The sequence below is a fragment of the Neodiprion fabricii genome, chromosome 4 (assembly GCF_021155785.1).
Source record: "Neodiprion fabricii isolate iyNeoFabr1 chromosome 4, iyNeoFabr1.1, whole genome shotgun sequence".
Classification (NCBI taxonomy): Eukaryota; Metazoa; Arthropoda; class Insecta; order Hymenoptera; family Diprionidae; genus Neodiprion; species Neodiprion fabricii.
This window is the reverse complement of record NC_060242.1, coordinates 14,401,259-14,422,752: the sequence shown is the minus strand read 5'-3', so window position 1 is coordinate 14,422,752 and position 21,494 is coordinate 14,401,259. Positions and strand designations below refer to the sequence as shown.

Sequence of the window (21,494 nt, the reverse complement as noted above, 5' to 3'; positions counted from 1 at the left end):
GATTGGCGATCATAAGTAAGAAAAACCAAATACAAATGCGACCATTTCATTTGAAGTTATGATCGAAAATTGGGCGGGGCCCACAGATGCCCAATATGAAAATATGTCCTGAAAAATATGTATGCTAGGGTTAATAAATGTTATATAGTTTCTACCATAAAATTAATAGAATTTATACTAGAAAAGTGATAATTTTAGTCAGTAAGATACAACAGTATTGATTTGTTAACCTCAAAGTTATACACATGAATATCATCTACCCAGAAATTTATCTATTCAACTGTTTCCATTCAAAAGGATTCAGATGATTGAAAATTCCAAGCACGATCGCGCTTCCAGGACAAAGGTGCACCTATATGGTCTATTTGTCAAACCTTGCACCTTGAATATTCAAGAACATCCGTTTATGCGAGCCACACTACGGAGAACTCGAATATCCAAATGAGAGAATTGAAAGCTTATTTTTGAATTGTAATCGTATGGTTTTTCAGTCGCTGGGTTATATATTATTTGAGGTGCGTGCATTGCAAGGCAAGCAATTAAGTACAACCGATCAGTCACTGTTGCTTAGTTAATACGGGTTTACAGAAGTCTGAGATTAGCTTGATTAATCGCAGACTCAAATGAATTGAACTCGGGAAGTGGAAGATCTACTGTCGATACTTATTGAATGTACAGTAGCATTCAGAATATAGTTGCTAATTTTAAATAACCGGATACTTTAATAGATTAAAATTAAAAATGTGAGTAACCTAGAAAGGTACAAAAGTATTTGTATTTGAGACAAGTAATTTTAACGATATTATTACTTCTTTAAATTGTACCTTTGTCTTCGAGTTTTGAGCGCTTCCTGTATCGAAAAAAATTATAATCTGATGTATTTTTTGTGCAACTGTGAGATCTTGCCGCATATAAAATCTGTTTTAAGGTGGATCTTGAAGTAGTACCAGAAACCATGTTATTTTAAATTATGAGTTCTGTACGTGCGAAGGCAAGAAAAATTATATAATCGTAGTTTTTGCTGTGTGAAAAAGCAAATATTTTCGCCTAAATTCTGAAGTTTTAGGAATAGATGGACATGAGAACATGAGTAATGGTTGTTATACAAAAAATGTTTCAGAAATTTAAGTGTTTCAATTTTTTCATATGGAAAGATCTATATTTCGGAGTACTTCCTGAAATTTTCAGACTGGATTGAAGACGGAGTAATCTTCAACGAAAAAATTGTATCAATATTACGGGGATTTCTAATTTCCTGAATACATTCTAATTCCCCGGTATATACTTACCGATTCGGTTGAAACACCACCATCATCCTACTTTAAAAACTGGGATATACTTCAAATTGTCTACTTTTCTATGCGAAATAATTGAAGTGGTATATGTTTGTGTCTTTGCATATGCAGAAGCCAAATGGAGTTTATAATAGAAATGACAATAGTAAGTGCGAAGAATTCGAGGACGAAGATTCAATTCGAAGAAGTATCACATTTGATCAGCGTGCTTCTTGTAATCCATAAGGCCTATCGACCTAAAAATGAGCGGATAACTCAGTATATACTATATGCACATCTAAATTTCACCCCTTAAAAGCTGATCGAAGGTTCCTGAATCGGATCAACTGAAGTATATTTCATTATCATCTCAAAATTCAAATTTATTAAGAATTGTTTTATCTGATTATTAATATTTGTTTCATCAGCTTTGTTGGCTGGTTGTAAATTGGGTGATTCACTTTTTGACTAGCTCGGCTAGTCAACTTTCGGATAATTAACTCCGTTGAATGTCATGGCCTGTTTCAAGTCAGGCTTCGTAACTTTACTGATTCTTAGTTGAAATACGCGGTGTCCGAATTTCGGTGTTTTATTGTGTTTCATTTTGCTATATCATTCCTTCCAAATGCACCCTTCCATTTCTTTCACTTGTGCGAAGGTCAAGTACAAAAATTTCGTTCACTACGCACCTTGAAGGTCGCCAATTCCATCGCTGTCGCTATCCTGAAAGGACCTCGTCCAAATCTGGTAAACGATTGTATCTTTCCACCATTCTCTTTCGGTTGAATTTTGGGCCTTTGTTTCCACTGTAAAGGCCAAGATTACCCAAAGTACAACACTAAGAAATGACATGGCAGTCCGCACGCTTGCCATGTTTGCCAGTAATCTAGGTGTCTGATTATGGTCACTTCTCTATATACAGTGGCTCTAGCTAACGATATCATTGGTCTTATCGCTAATATTGCGATAAGATATTGGTTTGTTTCTGTGGCTAAAATTTGAACTCAAATTGCTAACGAACTCAACATAATACTGAATTTTGTAAGCCCTTCGTTCTTGCATAATTAATTAAGCATTTGTGACCGCTACAGTTTTTGTTTTCAAAATTATTGCCAAATTTTTCTATGCTATTAATGTACTCAGTTCGTGTAAGTTCTTATTCATATAACTTGCTTTTTGCATTGAAAAATGATCTGCCTTTAGTTGCAGCCATCTTTCAAACAGAAATTATCTATATATTAATGCAGTGGCGATAAAAACCAAATGAAAGGTAAAGCGTCAAGACTTTCGGTCTGTGCAAGATATTTCTTTGAGAAATATTTGGAAGATGAAATCAATCATGCTAGATAACAAAGTAGTGATTTAAGGCAGGGGCCTATGGGTTCCAGAAAGACAAATCAATAGTTTTATTTTTAAAGTGCTAGGGTGTAGGACCTACAAGAATATGTTATACCTTAGAAGTATGAAGTCATTGTTTGTCAATATAGATACTTGAAATTGTGGTTATAAGTATTCAAAATTGACTATATGAGTCATTCCATGTCAAACCGTACACTTTTCGACCAAAATTGACCCGGCCATTTTTGAATTGTATATAACGTTTTTCATCGATGATATACCCCAAATGAGTAAATAAGTGTTCGGAAAATCTACAATTATGAAAATTTTCTTGAAAAGGAGAATGCTCAAAGTGCTCCACAGAAATTGTGGAATCGTCATACGCACCCTCGTTTGAATGGTACTTTTTCAACCTATAATACGTCCTTCTCCATGGGCTTGTCTTATAAATAGAAGAATACGCTTTCGATCGACAATTATTTACTTCGAGTTCATAATAATTAAATAAATAATGATTGAACATTACTTCAAGTAATAATTTGAAAGAACTAGATCAACGGCAATCAATAGGTTCAGAGACATAGGTCCAAAGACATAGGTCCAGAGACATAGGTCCAGCTTCATGAAACCTACGCAGTCTAATGACGACATAGGCGGTAATGTCCATGTGTGAAATTAAGCTATCGAAAAGTGTACATGCGAAACGAAAGCCCTAAATGTGCAAAGTTGAGAATTTCACTTATTGCACCAAGAATAATCGAAAATGGTGGTTGGCGCGCGAAGCGCATATATTTCACCAACTTTTCCATTACGTTTTATATTATTATAAAAATAAGAAACTTTTTTTTTTTTGTACTACATTCTTATAAAATAATAATGCAGCACTAACTTTTACATTGCATCTTATGTGACTAGTGATGAACTTTTGTATATATTTCTTCAAAAATAATAGTGTAGTACGATAACTTTGATTTCATCCAATATCAATATTGAATTTTTTGTGGTAATGATTTCTTGTAGAGTTATTATATGGCAGCGCGACTTTCTCATTGCATCTCATATTATTATTAATAAACTTCTTCTTGCATATATATTTCTCATAAAATAATACTGAAAGTGAAGTATTATAGAATCCAGTAATATAGTCTTTGGCAAATGACTAAGCATGCATGTTTTATCGACACAACTGATATTATAATAGGAAAATAACAGACTAGCTTTCTTAATGCCAATGATTGATAGCGTAATTGGCTTCTTGAACTCCAACGGATAACAAGATTATAAAAATGATCAAACTTTCAACATGACATCAATAATCTTGCAACTAGATCTACTACAACTTCAATTACAACTATAAAACGCATCTTCGTCGTCACCGTGAAATTCGTTATTACCAAATTCGTAATCCTTTGGCTCGCTGTCAGAATTCATTTCGGCCTCCGAATCTTTAAAATTTTCAAGTCGTTTTAATTCACTCATTATTTCATCAGCGCTGAGATTATTAAAATTATACTGTACTTCTCCATCGATGTATTCGTTTTCTCGTTGATAATTGAAATGTTTTTTTTTTTTTTACTTTACTTTTCTTTCGTTTCAGCAACTTCTTTTGTGAATTGCGATATCTTTTTCTTATGCACCGGAGAACGTCTATCGTCTCATTTTCGAACTCATTCTTGTCTTTAGGGCCAATAAAGCAGAGACAATCTTTCGCAGCCACTGAAATAAAAGAAACTGTTAGTGTTTCAAATACTATATATATATATATCGTAATGACAAAATTAGCCGAGAATGGATTTTCGTTCAATTTGAAGAAATGTAAGTTCTTGAAAACTGAGATTGATTATCTGGGGTACACTGTGTCGCATGGAGAGCTGAGGCCCAACCTTCGAAAAATCGAAGCTCTGGTACAATCACCCATCCCCCGAACGCAGACCCAGGTAAGGCAATTGTTAGGATTAGCATCTTATTTTCGTAGGTTTATACCAGGATTCTCGCAGGTAGCAGCTCCTCTCTATAAACTTACTGCAGGTAGCACCAAGATGGTAACGTGGACAGACGAACACACCGACGCTAGAAACAAGCTCGTTGAACATTTAACATCAGAATCGTTGCTGCGAATATTCGACCCTAATCTTCCGATCGAACTGCATACTGACGCTAGTGCCCTTAGGTATGGCGCTGTATTACTCCAACGCATTGCCAAAGAAAAACATCCGGTCGCTTATTATAGCAAACGTACCATAGACGCTGAAACTCGTTATCATTCGTATGAACTCTAGACCATTGCAGTTGTAAATGCAATAAAGCACTTTAGACAGTACCTAGTTGGACGCAAATTTCTAGTTGTGACGGATTGTAACTCACTGAAGGCTGCGAGCCTTAAAAAATATTTAACGCCACGAGTTTACCGTTGGTGGGCATTTTTGCAATCGTTTGAATTTGAAATAGAATATCACGCGGGTGAACGTATGAAGCACGCCGATTTTGTATCTAGAAATCCACTTGGAGAGAAGAATGTACTGAAAGTAGTCAAAGACGACGTGAATAAAATAATCGAATTAGCTGATGACTGGTTGATCGTAGCACAGCAGAAGGACGAGGAAATAAAAACTTTGTATCGCGAGGTAATGGAAGGGGCGGAAACCGCAAAGACATACTCAATTAAGGACAAAATCTTGATGCGAACGATAGAAAGAAAATCTAAGCAAATCACGTTACCTGTAGTACCAAGGCTGATGGTACCCGTGTAGAAATTTGACTGGGCTTGCCCACTATTAGACTAGCCCCCGAACGGGCGGATCCAAAGATCGCCCTACTGTTGGGGCGCTAAACAGTGAATATACAGTTTGTCTGTGAATAATTTTATTTGGGCGGGCTGTATAGCACCTCATGTTGAAAGTTATTAATCTTCCCTGTAATAGTTTCTACAACAAAACTGGCATGGGCCTGGACTGGGAAATCCCTGACTTATATTTTTAATCCTCATAATTATATCATTGTTTGATTCCTTGACTCAACAATCGATAAAAAAACGTTTTCACATGTAAGTACATATTTGCAATCGGACGAATTTGTTCTTCAATTATTTCACGACTTTAAGTGGACATATTTTTACATTTTTTCTTATTGGAACACTATTATATACATGTCGCATCGCAGTCGAAGACGAAGTCCGGACGCCGCACTCGACCATTTTTTATGACGTTTATGGAGGGTCAAATGTCTAACATCGAGTGACCAGATGTCGTCAGGATGTTGAGGAAATACTTAGCCTGTTGGGGGTGCATGGTGCATGTACCACGAGTGGGTTGTATCGCGTAGAGGCCTAGGACAAAAAGAATAAAGAAGGGCGAAGGCTTTTGGGAAATGCATTTTGGGGACTCTCTCTCTCAGGTCATCGAGTCACACAGAGCATATTTGAAAAGGCTCTGCGCGATACACTCCGCTAGCACCACCATCGAGAGATCTCTTTATAACGTTTATTCTGCATCTTTTAATCTATGTATGAAATCATCTAATAAATTCTGTACGCTGTGTCACTGCGGCCGTCAGCGAGATATTTATTGTGTCTTGAGAGCACACTCTTGCTCTCTCTATTTTACTTTTAACACACATTATTTGTGTATTTCTGACATATATGCTTCATTTGGAATTCAAATCTTATTGTTGGTATCGTTTTTAAAGTTCCTCGATTTTTAGTAATCATTCGATTTTCTTCTTCACCACGAAGACGTGTCAAATGTGATACAAATGTGTTGTCATCGAATAAAGCAACTACTTCCGGTGAGTAATTATTTTCCGCAGTTGTACGTATGACGGCTAATTTTTTACACACTACCCTCCTTTTTTTCTTGCAGATTATTCAAAGTCAAAAATGAAAAAAATCCTAAATACGCAGCTTGATAAAACATTGTTGACGGATAAATCTGTACAACCAAGCAAGTTTAGCCGAAAAGGTATCAGAATCAAAATTTTTATTCCATCATTTCCTTTTCTTTTCTCGAATCTGTTTATTTAAGACTTTTTTTTCAAGAGATATAACCAACTTCGGAAGTGAAGGAGATGATTCACTGTCTGACATTCAAGGTTAGTTAGCCGAACTAAATCAATTTTATTTATTTCGATTATTCATATCTATGTTTTTTACACAAGTTTATCACACGATCACAGACTCGAATATACCTCATAGATGTAGATGTGAAGGTCATTCTCCACGTATACCTAAAGAAATTGATACTGAAAGCCACCCATCAACTTCTGTGCATCATTTCACACCACGTGCAGCAAAAATACCTCTGTGTAGCTCTGACACACAGTTTTCAAAAAATTCAAAATCCGTTTATACTCGAAGTTGTATAGACGCTGCATACCAGAAAACAGCAGTATCAACAAAAACTTCGTGTAAGTAGTTTAATGTTCAAATTTTTTCTTCAATAAGTATCTTGTTCCCTTGCTAGATGATTCAGGGAAAAAATGTCTTGTTTGCAAAACAAAGTTTCTTTGTATATCAACTGGCTCTTATACAAAGAAGTTGGAGTTATTCTCTTTATTTTAGTTAAATATAAGTACTTATGGGATAAAAATCAGTTTTTTCAACCTGAAATTTATTTGAAAAACTTTTTTTTCACCTCTCTTAACTTTTCCATCAGATTCAAACAGTCGTACTGTTTTTGAAGATGGTGTGTCACAGACATTTCTTCATCAGACCTTTAACAGCAAAGGTACCTCCATCGTCCACTCACTCACGAGTTCTAATAATAATGTATCAGTATTTTATAGATTTACTCATAATTCACTTTTAATCATTTTCATGTTTTCAGCTGTTTTAACAAGCTTGCAAAACAATGTTTCAATCGTGCAACAGGATGTAAGGGGAATTAAAATCGGAATGAATATTATGAAAAACGATATTGCAGAAATAAAAAATATTCTAAAAGAAGTTTTACGAAAAGCACCGGGGCGGATTCAAAATCCGAGTTTTCAAGAAACTTATAATTTGAAACTTCCATTGCCCACTATGAATGATTTCGAAGCATTCAACTCAGAATTAATAAATAATGATAGTTTTCGTTCTGATTTTGTAAGTTTAATTTGAAAAAAAAATTCAATCAATATTTGTAATCTATACCGTAATAACTGTTCATATATTTTAGGCTCTATCACTATTATTTATAATAGATTCGTCCAACAGCCTATCAAGGAACGTTACTAACATAATGAAAAAGTTCATATCCAGGGTTGTGGCAATGGAATATACAGCTTGTAAGTCCATTGCTAACAAAAAAATTTTAAAAGGAACACCTTTTTGTAACTGCTTCATAGGTAAGACTAGTACCTAAATAAAAGTATCTTAAAAATGAACTTGATTTTTGAGGTGTTCATAATAGATAAATATCCTAAAATATGATTCCAGAGGCATTTAAAACTAAATCCGAAAATGATCAGGCTATGTGCCGGATTTCCGAAAAATCTGTCCTCGATAAAGTAGGTCAAGTTCTTGCGAACGCGCGAGACTGGGATGGCTATAGAAGCCATCGCAAGGCAAAAGAACCTCAAGATAACAATTGACTTCACAACAAATGAAGATGTTACCGACTTCAAGTACAATCTTATGAATATTTTGCTGTTATAATGACGAGACTGAAGCTTCAGCTTCATGTGATAATGTACTGTCAACAGATTTATTAAATAATATGTTGAATATTAAAAAAAAGTGATTTGTTTATGTATAGTATATGAAACCCATTGAATTGAATGGGAGCGGATCGGGCGCTGAATAGCCAGCCCCATATAATGTCCAATATTAGTAGGGAATGTCAGACAGAGCCCAGCTAGTCTAACTAGATTTGGGCTATACAGCTCAGCGTTACACGCCTTGTCCGGCGCTAGAGAGTCTGCCCAGATAGCCCCCATCCAGTGTATAACCAAACTAAATATCGCCCACCTAGCGCCCGGACCGAATTTCCGCACGGGTATGGTCACTCATACACCACGTACACGCGAATATCTGCCATTTAGGCTGGGAAAACACTCTGGATAAAGTATATGAACTTTACTGGTTTCCTCATACGTCAAAGTGGGTTAAGAAATTTGTAGAAAATTGCATTTTACGTCAAACTTGCAAATCAGGATCGAAACCAATGCAAGCGCAGTTGCATCCAATAGAAAAAGATAATGTTCCGTGGTATACGATTCACATAGATGTATCGGGTGAACTATCAGGTCCTTCGGAAAAGAAAGAATACGTTTTCGTGATCATAGATGGATTCACAAAATTTGTGACATTAAATTGGATAAACCGTCTGGATACAGAAACAGCAATTAGTCAGATAGAGAAGCACTCGTTTATTTTTGGGGTTCCGAAACGAATTATTTGTGACCAAGGTTCAGGGTTTACAAATGCGTGATTCAAGAAATTTTGTGAAGAAAAGAATATCGTGTTACATCTAATAGCTTTAGGGACGCCGAGAGCTAACGGTCAGGTTGAGAGGGTCATGTCGACCATGAGGAATATGCTATCGGTAAGCAAGGCCCAGGGAAAGAGATGGCAAAATGAGTTGGCAGAGTGCAGCTTGCGATAAATTCGACTGTTCACAAAACAACAGGGAAGAGTCCCGCTGAGATTTTATTTGGTACAAAAGTGAATGCAATTGAGATTGAACGCGTGAAGCACGGTAGCGTGGAAACCGATAACGATAATTTGAATGAACTTAGGGCAGAGGCTGCAAGTAGCATGACAGCAGAAGCCACGAAGGAGAAAGAGAGGTTCGATAGAAAGAACAAACCGGTTAAGCCATTCAAAATTGGAGATCTTGTAATGGTGAGAAACAATGACAGGATAAAGACGAAGTTGGACGCGAAATATCGCGGTCCCGTAGGAGTCGTTGCGGTGCTTCCGAACGATAGGTATCTGGTTCAAAAAATTGGCTCTGGGTTGAGAGGATGCAGTAACATTAAGGTATCTCATGATAAACTGATCGCAGCTCCAGGGGATGAGACGAGTCAGGACAGCTGTGTCGCAGAAAGTGAAGAAGAAGACCACAGAATCGTGTAGCGATTCGTGGGTTTTTGTAAAATTGTGGCGTCACCAAAAGTTGTGCTCATGAGCGCAAACATGGGGTTTGCAGAGAGATTGTGCCCACGTAGATCGGGACAATAAGTGGTCGTGCATTTTTTTTTAATTCTGTTGGTTTTCGAATTCTGCTGAGAATTCGGAGAGAACATGTGGTTCTGGTTGAATCGGATTTATGTGTAGAAATCCGAAAAAGAGCAGGGCACTCTGTGGGTTATCGTTGTTTCAATTCGAGAGTGCAACTTTGGCTTTTGATGCTCGCTGAACTTGATCACCCAGAATCCTCGAACCCAAAGCCTAAATGTAACTTGGGAATGATTCAGCATGTCGCAATAGTTAGAAATTGTACGGATGCACAAAGCATGCCTGCAGAGCTATTGTAAGTGAAGGCAGTAGTTGGAACATGTGAGGATGCTTAGAGCATGCCTGCAGAGCTATTGTAAGTGAAGGCAGTAGTTGGAACATATGAGGATGCTTAGAGCATGCCTGCAAAGCTATTGTAAGTGAAGACAGTAGTTGGAACATGTGAGGATGCTTGGAGCCTGCCTGCACAGCTATTGTAAGTGTAGGGCAATGGTTGGAAATTGTACGGATGCGAACAAGGCATGCCTACAGAGCCATTGGCGCCTTGGATATGGAATTTTTGGACTTCCGTTTGAGATTTGGCCAAAGAAGGATGGCGGACTTGAATGGTCAGGAAAGCCGAACGTGAACCAATGTTAGTTCGTTCGATGTCTGTTTTATTGTTTCAGAAGTAAATCGGACAAATGAATATTTGGCACTCGGGACGCGTTCTAGTCAGTAATGCCGTGTCGCATCGTCAAGGAGTTCGAGATTTTCAAGCGACGCTGCGTCCAAACAGTGTTCTCGATTCCCAGCCGATGCTTATGCAAACCCAAGTGCGAGGCGCCAAGGGATCGGGCTCTATGGCTGCAGAAGAGGTTGCGCCTTATGCGTGCATTCTGGGAACAGACTCACCCCCTCACGGGTGGTGTGGAGGGTAAAAACAACGAATGGCTTGCGTGACGGAGGGACGGCGATTTTTGGAAATGGAAACAAAGGAGGCTTTGGACACTTCTTTTGGGACCACGACCGAGAGAAGGCGTTCTAGATCAGTACACCGATATCTGAATATTGTATCATTGATCTGGATATGCAATAAAACTGTATTTAACCGTGTCACTGCGGCAGTCAGTGAGTCAAATTTCGTGTGATCTGACATATATTGTAACGTGGCATTTCCGATGCGAGTTCCAAACGGCTCCCCGAATCCTAGATGAGACTCGAAATTAGGGATCACGCGGGTCAGACCGCTAATCATTTCGAAAAAGAGCGCCAGGACAAAGGTCACGCATCCGAGACTCTGAGAGGGGACCATTTTCGGTCTAGCGAATACGATTTTTTCAGGATTTTTGTTCATTTTTGTTGCTTTCGAGTAAATGCGACATCATGCACGGGATCGGCGGCAAATTCGAACACCATTATCGGATCACAGTCTCGACGGGTCGCGACGAAAGGAGGGCCTCACACGAGGCTACGGAGAAATCGTCAACGTAGAGCTCTGCCGCGAGGGAACACAAGGCGGACGAAATTCCCGTTGGTGGCCGGCAGGCCGTAGCCTCCCCTCACCACGCTGACATCAGGCAACCTCGCGAAGTCGTCACCACGCCACTGTCAAACTACGGGATATCGGAGACTGGACAGCCAATCAGCACCCCGCCACAGCGGGAGCCAACTATAGCGATAAGTTGGGCTATAAGAATTTCGGAAAGAAAATACCAATGAGAGCGGGAGAGTTTTTCATGACGGATAGCGCCTATGTTCAAGGCATGTTCGAAATGCGGCTCCGATTAGCGGAGCCCGACACTTGAGTCCTAGCGACAGTTCGCGGTGGTCAAAGTTTGCAAAGAAATCAAAAGTTAATTAACTGTGTGCGTCATGGCCGAGACAGGTGTAGGCGACTTCCTGGTGTGGCTGCGAAGCGGTAGGCACTATTAATTCCTTGCGAACGCATTTCGAGTGCAATTTAGATCGGCGCACCGGTCAACGGTTGGCCAGTTCCTTGTTGAGTTAAAGTAGCACTCGAACTTTGTTTGCCGATCTCCTTGTTGATGGCCGTAGCCTGAGTTCTCGCGATAACGCGGGAAGTCGCTTTTGTTTTAAACTGAGTGCAGCCGAACTCTGCTGCATGGGTTCAAGTCGAGTCAGCTTAGGTAAAAGTGTCACCTCTCGTGTAGGTCACGTATCATCGTGCGTGGACACTCGGATTAGCGGAGCGATTTGTAAACTTTCGGGAGTTGCAAGTGCGAATTGAGTTAGGATGCGTTTCGTCATAGACATACGATTACCGTGGGTACCGGCGTACTTAAAAATAACGTCTGGAGATGCGATTAGCGTGTCGCATCAGGATTGGCTTTAGTGACTGCTTTTGTGAATGAGCATTACAGTCTGGCGATTAACGTTTCATTTAGTAGAGGACGATAGTGGATAGCGCATCGAGTATGATTTCGGTCCTAATTTTTTTGACCTAGTGGTTTACTGTTGAACGGCGATTACCGCTGTGAAAGGGGAGGACGGTCGCGGTTAGCGCGTCGGGTCAAATTCTGTTTTCGGTTTTTGAGTTACTGTCTATTGTTAAGACAGCGACTAGCGCACGTCGACATTAGAAGTCATCTGGATTTAGTCATTTCTTTTTTCTTTCTGTTTTATTGATTTTATGTTGGTGAATAAGATATCACAGTTCTGAATCAAAAAATACCTATGATATTGCTACCGGCGGTTAACATACGTGACTTTACCAGTATAATCGCTCGATTTTGCCGTGTGACGAGCGGCCATTTCGATTTTTTATCATCAGACAGTTTGATAATGTGATTTTTCGCTATGACGTCACCAGTATAATCGCCCGATTTTGCCGTCTGACGAGCAGCCATTCTGATTTTTTACCGTCAGACAGTTTGATAATGTGATTTTTCGCTATGACGTCACCAGTATAATCGCCCAGTTTTGCCGTCAGACGAGCAGCCATTCAGAGAGCAGCCATTTTGATTTTTGCCTAGCCGGATGAGCAGCCATTTTGATTTTTGCTTCGCCGGATGATCAGCCATTTTGATTTTTTATCGTCGGACAGTTGGATAATGTGATTTTCGCTATAACGTCACCAGTATAATCGCTTAATTTTGCCGTCTGACGAACAGCTATTCTGATAGCAGCCATTTTGATTTTTGCTTGGTCGAATGAGCAGCCATTTTGATTTTTTATCGTCAGACAGTTTGATAATGTGATTTTTTGCTTGGCCGGTTGAGCAGACATTTTAATTTTTTTACCGTCACCCGTAAACTTTCATGCTAATAGTTTTTCACCACCAGGGCGAAAAATAATATTTTCGACAGCAGCCATTTTGATTTTTCATCGTCAGACAGTTTGATACTGTGATTTTTTGCTTGGCCAGATGAGCAGACATTTTGATTTTTTCACCGTCACCCGTAAACTTTCACGCCAATAGTTTTTCACCCCCAGGGCGAAAAATAATATTTTCGACATACTTTGAATGCATTCTTTTGTGTTAATCGACCGGATGGCGAAACCGCAATCAGATAGGCCGGGGATGTTATTGACGATCCGTAAACTTTCACGCTAATAGTCTTTCACCTCCAGGCTTATTTCCCATTCGATGGGATGAGCGGTATATAAAACGTGCTCCTATTCCGATGATCACACTGTTCGCATCGTCTCTTCGCGTCATGAACTGCTCTCACTCGTGAAACAGCAAGAAACTGATTGAAACGCGATGGATTTAACAAAAGTTGACCTCGTCAGCCGTCTGGACAATACGGTAACCAAGAAAATGTCGGAACTTGAAATTAGAGAGGTGTACAACATCACCGGGTTACGACTGATTGAAACGAAATTTGGGGTACGTGTTCTAGCGATGATCGATGGAGAATACAACGTCTTCTTACCACCGAGAATCGCAAGAGTTCTACAAGAAGATTCCAATCAGCTGGCTGAAATATGCAACATGGCCGGGGAAAATCGTCTACAAATGAAATACCTTGGTGAGGAATTCAATAAGTTTGAATTTTCATGCAGTTATGTGCCATAAATTAACTATGCAATCTCCCCCGCCGCCTCTACAAAAATTCAGCCGCGAGGGGATAAAAGCAGGTGTGCTGAAGATCGAATAGCCAGTCTCTTCTACCCGCCGCCTGTCAGTAAAATCCAGCGCAACACACCTACTCCTCAACATGGCAATGATCCTAGACGTGCAATGTTTTATTGGCCATAGCATCAAGTTTATACCCAAGGAAGTCGCAGTCATCAGCGTCGACGGGTAGGATCTGGATTACATCATTTTCAGGCCGCCCTACGATTTGGCAAGCTTGAATGCAGAGCTACTAATGTCTGGTTGACGCACAATCATCACGGAATATCATGAAATGCTGGCAAAAAATCTCACGAGGATGTGCCGAAGATTGTGAGAAAAATGGTGGGGAATGCGTGCTACGTGTACGTCAAAGGAGTCGAGAAGAAAACATAGTTGACGGAGATTCTCAACGGTACGCCGCAAGTTATTAATATGGAAGATTTGCACATCACATCCCCTGCACTAGAAAAATTGCGGTATATGGAAGTGACATCCCGGTGTGACTCGAACCATGGATACTTCCCATCGAATAACCTCCAGCAGGCAGCAGCGCCAGGCTCGATTTGGTATGATGACGGCCCTGAATACATCCCGGCATACAACTGCGCCTTTAAAAATGTGCAGCGGCTAAGGAGTGGGTATTTGAAGGAGTGTATCACCTCCCTCGAGAAATCATTCCGTCTGTACAAAGAATTGGACGGCTTAAGGGCGATGATGTCCGAGGATATAGCTTTTTTACCAAAAGAATTTATCTACGCGTTCGCATCAAATGCCATCGATGATGCGTCGGATAAACTGTCTGAGAATATGAAAATGCCAGTTGCCGCAGATGCCTCCTACATTATACACCGGGACCCGATGGCGATATAGCGGATGGGCTGAATCCCTGAGTAAAAGACTGTCTGGAATGCAACAGTCTGCATAAAAAATGCTCGCAATATGCGCAAGAATATCAGTAGAATTCATTACAATTATATTATAGTTTACGCATAGAATTAAAATGGAATGTTCAATAAAATTATTTACCAATCTAGGAAATAGAATTTATTACAATACATATCCCAGCTTATAAATAGCATGTATCTTTGTAAGTTTTATCCGTTCTTTTTATATAAATTTATCTGGTGGAAAAATGTAAAGATATTACAAATTTTATTTGTTGTAAAATACACGATGAATAATTTTAAATTTTATTCTTCAATATAATCCCCATTATCATACACATTCTATAAAGTACTCACAAAAGTAGAAACTCATTGAAGTCTACGGGTTTGTGTTAATTGACCGGATTGCTACACCGCAATTAGATAGGCTGGGGACGTTGTTGATGATCCGTAAACTTTTACGCTAATCGTTTTTCACGTCCAGGACGAAAATAATATTTTCCAGATACTTCGAATACATTCTTTTGCGTTAATCGACCGGATTGCGACGCCGCAGTTAGATAGGCTCATGATGTTGTTGATGATCCGTGAACTTTCACGCTGATAGTTTTTTTCCTCCAGAGCGAGAATAATTTTTTCCACACACATCGAATACATTTTGTTGTGTTAATTGGCTGGATGGCGAGGGAGGTACAAAGCTTGGACCTGTCACTACCACGCCCCAAGATTATTGCGATCTATCGATACATATTAACTCAGCGCATCCGATGCAGACTCATCAGTCTTACACGATACGTGCAAGTCAAAAGTTCAACAAAGTTTTGCTCATATCAATGTTGAAGTCATGGCCGCTGAAACATGATCAAATCTCGTCAAAACGATGGAGAATGCTTACAATTTATTGGACGAGCTGTATCTCGAGCATGAGAATGACGACATCTTCCAGCACTGGATTGACGTTGGAATGGAAAATCTCCAATTGCTGCGTGATGTTTTCAAGCGCCCAAGAATGAGCATAGGTGCGAAACTGCAAATTCAGCACGCAATCACGCTCGTACAATCCTGGATAGCAATGATTCGGCAGTAGCTGCGGCAGCGACAGCAGCAGCGGCAGCACGCCGTGGTGATGGGTGCTAACATCGGCAGTCCTGCGAACGTGCAGTAGGACGAAATCGATAGTGCTTTCGCCAACCGGATCCGAACAGGAGTTGTCACAAATCTCGGGCATAAGAATTTTCAAGCCTTTTTCGACGATGCGCAGCGGATCATCGTTGAGTGATTGAGGCTAGTACTGCGCGAGGAGGGTTATGTGAGGGTTAACCTCACATTATCGTGCAAATTCAAAAACATAAAGCACGAGGGGAATGCGGAAGAAGTTAGAAGCTTCAACATTTCCAACATTGCAATCCTTCCCTCGAGCGATAAAGACGGTTGGTTTACGCACGCGAGAAACGATCTTTTTGTGAAGCTTCAGGATTTTGAACAACGCGATTCTTGGTGGAGCCTGATCGAGATCCTCAATACTGCCTTAATAATCAACCGGTACCAGCCTCTCGCTGCGGGGCTTTTGACATTCCTTGAGCTGCCCAAGGATATTCAGCGAAAGAGGGCGATGGTGAACGTGAAAAACAAAGATGAAAGATGTCTTCTCTCGTCCATCACTGCTGCCCGCCACCCAGTCAACACCAACACCGATAGGACTCTTAATTATCGCCGCTATATTTCCGAGTTCGACTATACAGGTATCAAATTCCCTGCTACTCTACATGATCTAAAAAAGCTTGAGAGATTAAATGATTTGCGAATGAATGTATGTGGGATAGAATCTCAAACTTTTTCAGATCATGCAAAATCGAATAACAGCGTCATCGTGCCAATTTATTTCAGCGATCATTTGAGTACCGCAAACTTTGACACAATTCATCTTCTGATGGTTCAGAGTAACCCGGAAAATGATATGGCTCGCGAGTTAACACCAAGATTCCACTTTGCTTGGATTGAAGATCTTTCACGATTGGTGAGCAAACAATTGTCCGATCATAATGGTCAACTGTTTTTACGCGACAGATGTTTGTGTCACTTCAGTGTGAAACATGCCTATGACAATCATCGGCAAGATTGTATTATGCTAAACAAAGTACGCATGGAATTTACCGAGTCCAAAGATTGAGCATTTTCTAATTTTCAAAAGAAGGGTACCGTGCCGTTTGTCGTTTACGCCGATCTGGGATGTATATTAGAGTCTTTATCGGTTGATCAATTCCAAAATCACGTCCCAAACCGTAAAACACGTGAATTTCAAAAGCATATCCCGCACAGTGTAGCGTACTATGTACATTGCGCGTACGATAAGACTTTATCGGAGTTCCACAGTAAATGCTGCGTTGATTGCATAGATTGTTTCATGCAGTAGCTTAAAGATTCATCGATTAAAGTAGAGTCACGCGTCAAAAACATAATTCCGATGGAGTCTCTTACCCAAGTACATGGCGATCGTCACATGTGCGCCAAGAATTGGTATATTCGCGAAAAGCCGTTTACCCCCGAGGAGAAAAAGTGTCACGACCACTGTCACTTCACGGGTAAATATCGTGGTCCTGCTCATAATCGGTGTAATTTCAATTTCAGAGAGACGCATACAGTTCCAATAGTTTTCCACAATTTGTCCCGTTACGTTTCTCCCTCTTTAATAAAATCCCTCGCGTCAACTTTTCCCGGTGAAATCACCCTGCCACCCATAAATAAGGAAAACTTTTTTCCCTTTGATTAACACGTGAAAAAAGTTTTCAGAAAATAAAAAAAAGTTTTCTGAAAATGAAAAAATGGTTTTCCAAAAAATAAAATGTGGTATAATCGTATTAAAAAATTGCAGATCATTATTATTTTAATTTTTTTCCGAGGAGTTGCGGAATTCAAGTTACGGATTCACGCCAGTCATACGGGCTAGCACGGATGTGGGACTCCAGGATGGCCTACCCACTAAACCGCCACCTCCTATGCAACGCCCCCAGCCAGGGACTATGGTGATATTACTTCTAGCTGACGGCTCTGTCGGTGTAAGTCTTGTCAGTCTATCCGTCCGTCCGTCCAGTGCGGCCGTCCGTCAGTTACGTTGCACAGCACGGGCACAGCATCATACGGACTGTATTATTTCAAATCAGGGAATCAGGATTTGTTAGGCTATAGCAATGCTAGCTATAATCAAAGTCCGCAAGATCCAAGACCAGTCGTGGCTTATGTTTTTATTATGCAAAGAGGCGCAGTCAGCTGGCGTTCCGCAAGAAAAACTTTAACCAGTATTTCGTCGGAAGAAGCAGAATTTGTAGCAATGTCAGATGCAACCCAAGAAATCATTTGGTTGAGAGAATTGACCAATGAATTAAACATCATATCAAATAGTCCCATCCATTCAAAATCTGATTGTCGACCAGCGATTGATCATATCAAAAACGTGAATTATAGTTGTAAAACTAAACACATAAATGTAAGAATGTCTTTTGTCAGAGATCATGTACTTCAAAAAACTATCACATCAGATTTTGTCCCAACGAACGAAATGGTAGCTGATGCGATAACAAAAGATGTAAGAATTATTAAATTACATTTTTTCACCACCCATACAGGTTTATGTTAAAAAAAAAAAAAATTTCAACTTTTCATGCAAATACATTTTTTTTTGTAATATATATAAATATATTTGTTCTTGTAAGTAGAGTTCAATTTAAGGGAAAGTCTTGAAATATAAATTGAACGTCGATATTAGTTATATATATATTCTGTTTATGTCCATAGGTAAGAGGAGGTATAGTACGTATGTATGTGTGTGTGTGTAGGCTGAGCAGTAGCGTACCGGCAGGTAGATCGGCTCAGTGCGTATTGCGAGTTAGCTCTGAACGCAGCGTTTGCTGGATAGCCAGCATTTGTACTTAAAATAATATTAGTAAAGATCCGGGTCCTAATTAAATGAACTGCAGTATAAATAAATAAATATCCTGAGTACATTTTTCATTTTACTTCCACAACCTATATCATGGTGACACTTGACGTTAAGAACGCCTTCAACTCGGCCAGGTGGGTGGATATCCTAGGGTCACTGAGAGGCGACTTCGGGGTCCCGCCTTACTTGCTCCGGGTTGTTGAAGACTACCTTCGGAACAGACGGCTGAAGTACGAAACAACTGAAGGTCAAGTGACGTGACAGATCACTGTGGGGGTCGCCCAAGGTTCCATACTGGGACCTGACTTCTGGAACGGGATCTATGACAGCCTGCTCAGACTGGAGTTCCCGCTCGGCGTTCGCCTGGTCGCTTACGCTGACGACGTGGCAGCAGTGATAGTCGAGCGCACTCCACATCTCGCACAATACGCACTGAATCAGTTAATGAGACGAGTCGGACGGTGGATGACTGACCACGGACTGCAACTCGCGACGGAAAAGACAGAACTGGTGCTTCTCACCAGAAGACGAATACCGACCACACTACGCATGACGGTCGGGACGGACGAGATCAAGACCAGAGGTGAAGTCAAGAACCTGGGGGTGACCCTGGACACGAAGATGACCTTCTGGCCTCACACACGACGAACGGCTCAGAAGGCGGCTGAAAGGATAGCATTCTTAAGCCGCCTGATGGCAAACACAAACGGACCGAGACCGTGGAGAAGGAGACTTTTGATGTCGACGGTGAACTCGATCCTCCTCTACGGTGCTGAGACCTGGGCAGACTCCCTGAAGACTGAGTAGTACTGTCACGCAATGACGACGGTACAGAGACGAAGCGCGTTGAGGATCGCTTGTTCCTATCGGACGGTCTCAGTACAGGCCGTTCTGGTGGTGGCGGGCGTAATTCCCGTATACCTTTTCGCGTTCGAGCGCAAGAGGGTCTACGGAAGAGACGCGGACGTGACCCGTCGGGACGCGGCAATGACGGAAAGAGACGCGACGATACAGACGTGGCAGAAACAGTGGACGGAAGAAACAACGGGAAACTGGACGAGACGACTCATTAAGGACCTGAGACCGTGGATCCAGAGGGTGTTTGGGGATGTGAATTTTCACGTCACCCAGCTTCTGACGGGCCACGGCTACTTCAGACGCTACCTACACAATCTGAACCAAGTACGGACGCCTAACTGTACGTACTGCGGACACGAACGAGACGACGCGGAACACACGTTCTTCGAATGTGACCGCTGGACGGAACTAAGACATAGACTGGAGACGGTCGTGGGAGGCATCACTTCCGACAACGTTGTCGGGGTGATGCTCCATAGTACAGAAAGGTGTCAACTTGTTGCCACCTACACAGAGACAATCCTACGACGTAAGAACGCGGACGGCTGCCTGACGTAACGCAACTGACAGACTGCCGGCACGGGATGGACGGACGGACAGACTGACGAGACACACACCGACAGAGCTCCCAGCTAGATGTAATATCACCATAGTTCCTGGCTGGGAGCGTTGCACAGGAGGTGGCGGTTTAGTGGGTAGGCCACCCTGGAGTCCCACATCCGCGCTACCCGTATGACTGGCGCGAATCCGTAACTTGGATTCCGCAACTCCTCGGAAAAAAAAAAAAAAAAAAAATAGTAACAATAATAATAATGACAATGATAATAGTCATAGTCATAATCATCTATAATTTTCCGATACGATTAATGCTCATTTTATTTTTTGGTGAACTTTTTTTCATTTTCGGAAATTTTTCTTCGTTTTCTGGAAACTTTTTCTACCTGTTAATTAAATGGAAGAAATGTTTTCGGAAAACTTTCTTTCATTTTCTGAAAACCTTTTTTCGTTTTCCGTAAACTTTTTTCCATTTTCTGAAAACTTTTCTCGTGGTAAACGAATAAATATGAATAATTGTTCAATATATTGATAATAAATGAATAAATAATTGATAAATACATGAATTTACATGGTATTCGAATTTTAAAACTTCGATCTGCTTAATATCGTATTGCTGGCGAAACGTCTCTACGTCATGAAGTATCGCCCTGGGTGTCAAACGCATATATTTACAACGGTTCTATGCCCTTAGTTCCAGCCTACGGCTAGTTTATTGCGGGGTTGCAGCACACCCTCCAAGTTCTGGTGCCTGTTTGCCCAGGTATCGGTTGCATATTACCGTCTTGTCAACTCATGATCAATTTTTCAATACATTGGGGCTAACCTCGCGTTTTTTACTACGTATTAAACACTGTGGGGTTGATCAACTCTTGGTAAGCCCCTCAGACGGTTCTTATAATCATTAAACGTGATGTTATTCATCGTTGCAGTTTTCGCATCCCTTGACACGTTTGCTCCCTTTGATAATGTTGATATGTATCGTTTCGTCTTCAACCGTGGTGGTAAATGTGTACAGTTTCGCACGGATCTATGGTATTGTTGAAGAACTATCTCTGTTTGATGATGGGGTTGTCCTTACAGCAGCTCTATGCCCTCAGTTCTATCCTATGGTCAGTTTATTGTGGGGGTGGTGATAAACCCCTCAAGGTATTGCGTCTGTTTGTCCAGGTACCAGTTGCATATTACAGACTTGCCAACTCAACGTCAATTTTTCAGTACAATGGGACTAACTTCATGTTTTTTACTATGTTTTAGGCATTGTGGTATGGACCAACTCTTTGTAAGCCTCCCCATGTGATGCTTATAATCGTTAAACGTGACGGTTTTCAACGTTACACTTTCGGCATCCTTGACACGTTTGCTCACTTTGATGGTAAATGTGCTCAGTTTTACGTGAATCCCCGATGAATTCGGTCATGATTTTTCC

The 21,494-nt window shown here is 40.7% G+C and overlaps 2 protein-coding genes across 2 annotated transcripts in view; one reads left to right on the top strand and one right to left on the bottom strand.

The window, feature by feature from the left end:
• LOC124179942 (maltase 1-like) overlaps positions 1-2,169 on the bottom strand; it is a 139,644-nt gene extending 137,475 nt beyond the window's left edge. The window contains exon 1 of the mRNA XM_046564827.1: positions 1,964-2,169. Coding sequence (XP_046420783.1) covers positions 1,964-2,147 — 184 coding nt within the window. The 5' untranslated portion in view covers positions 2,148-2,169. The remainder of the gene's footprint in view (positions 1-1,963) is intronic.
• Positions 2,170-19,117: 16,948 nt separating this feature from the next.
• On the top strand, positions 19,118-19,459 carry LOC124180669. The gene has a single exon (XM_046566414.1). The coding sequence runs from the start codon at positions 19,118-19,120 to the stop codon at positions 19,457-19,459; it is 342 nt and encodes a 113-aa protein (XP_046422370.1).
• The last annotated feature ends 2,035 nt before the right edge of the window (positions 19,460-21,494 follow it).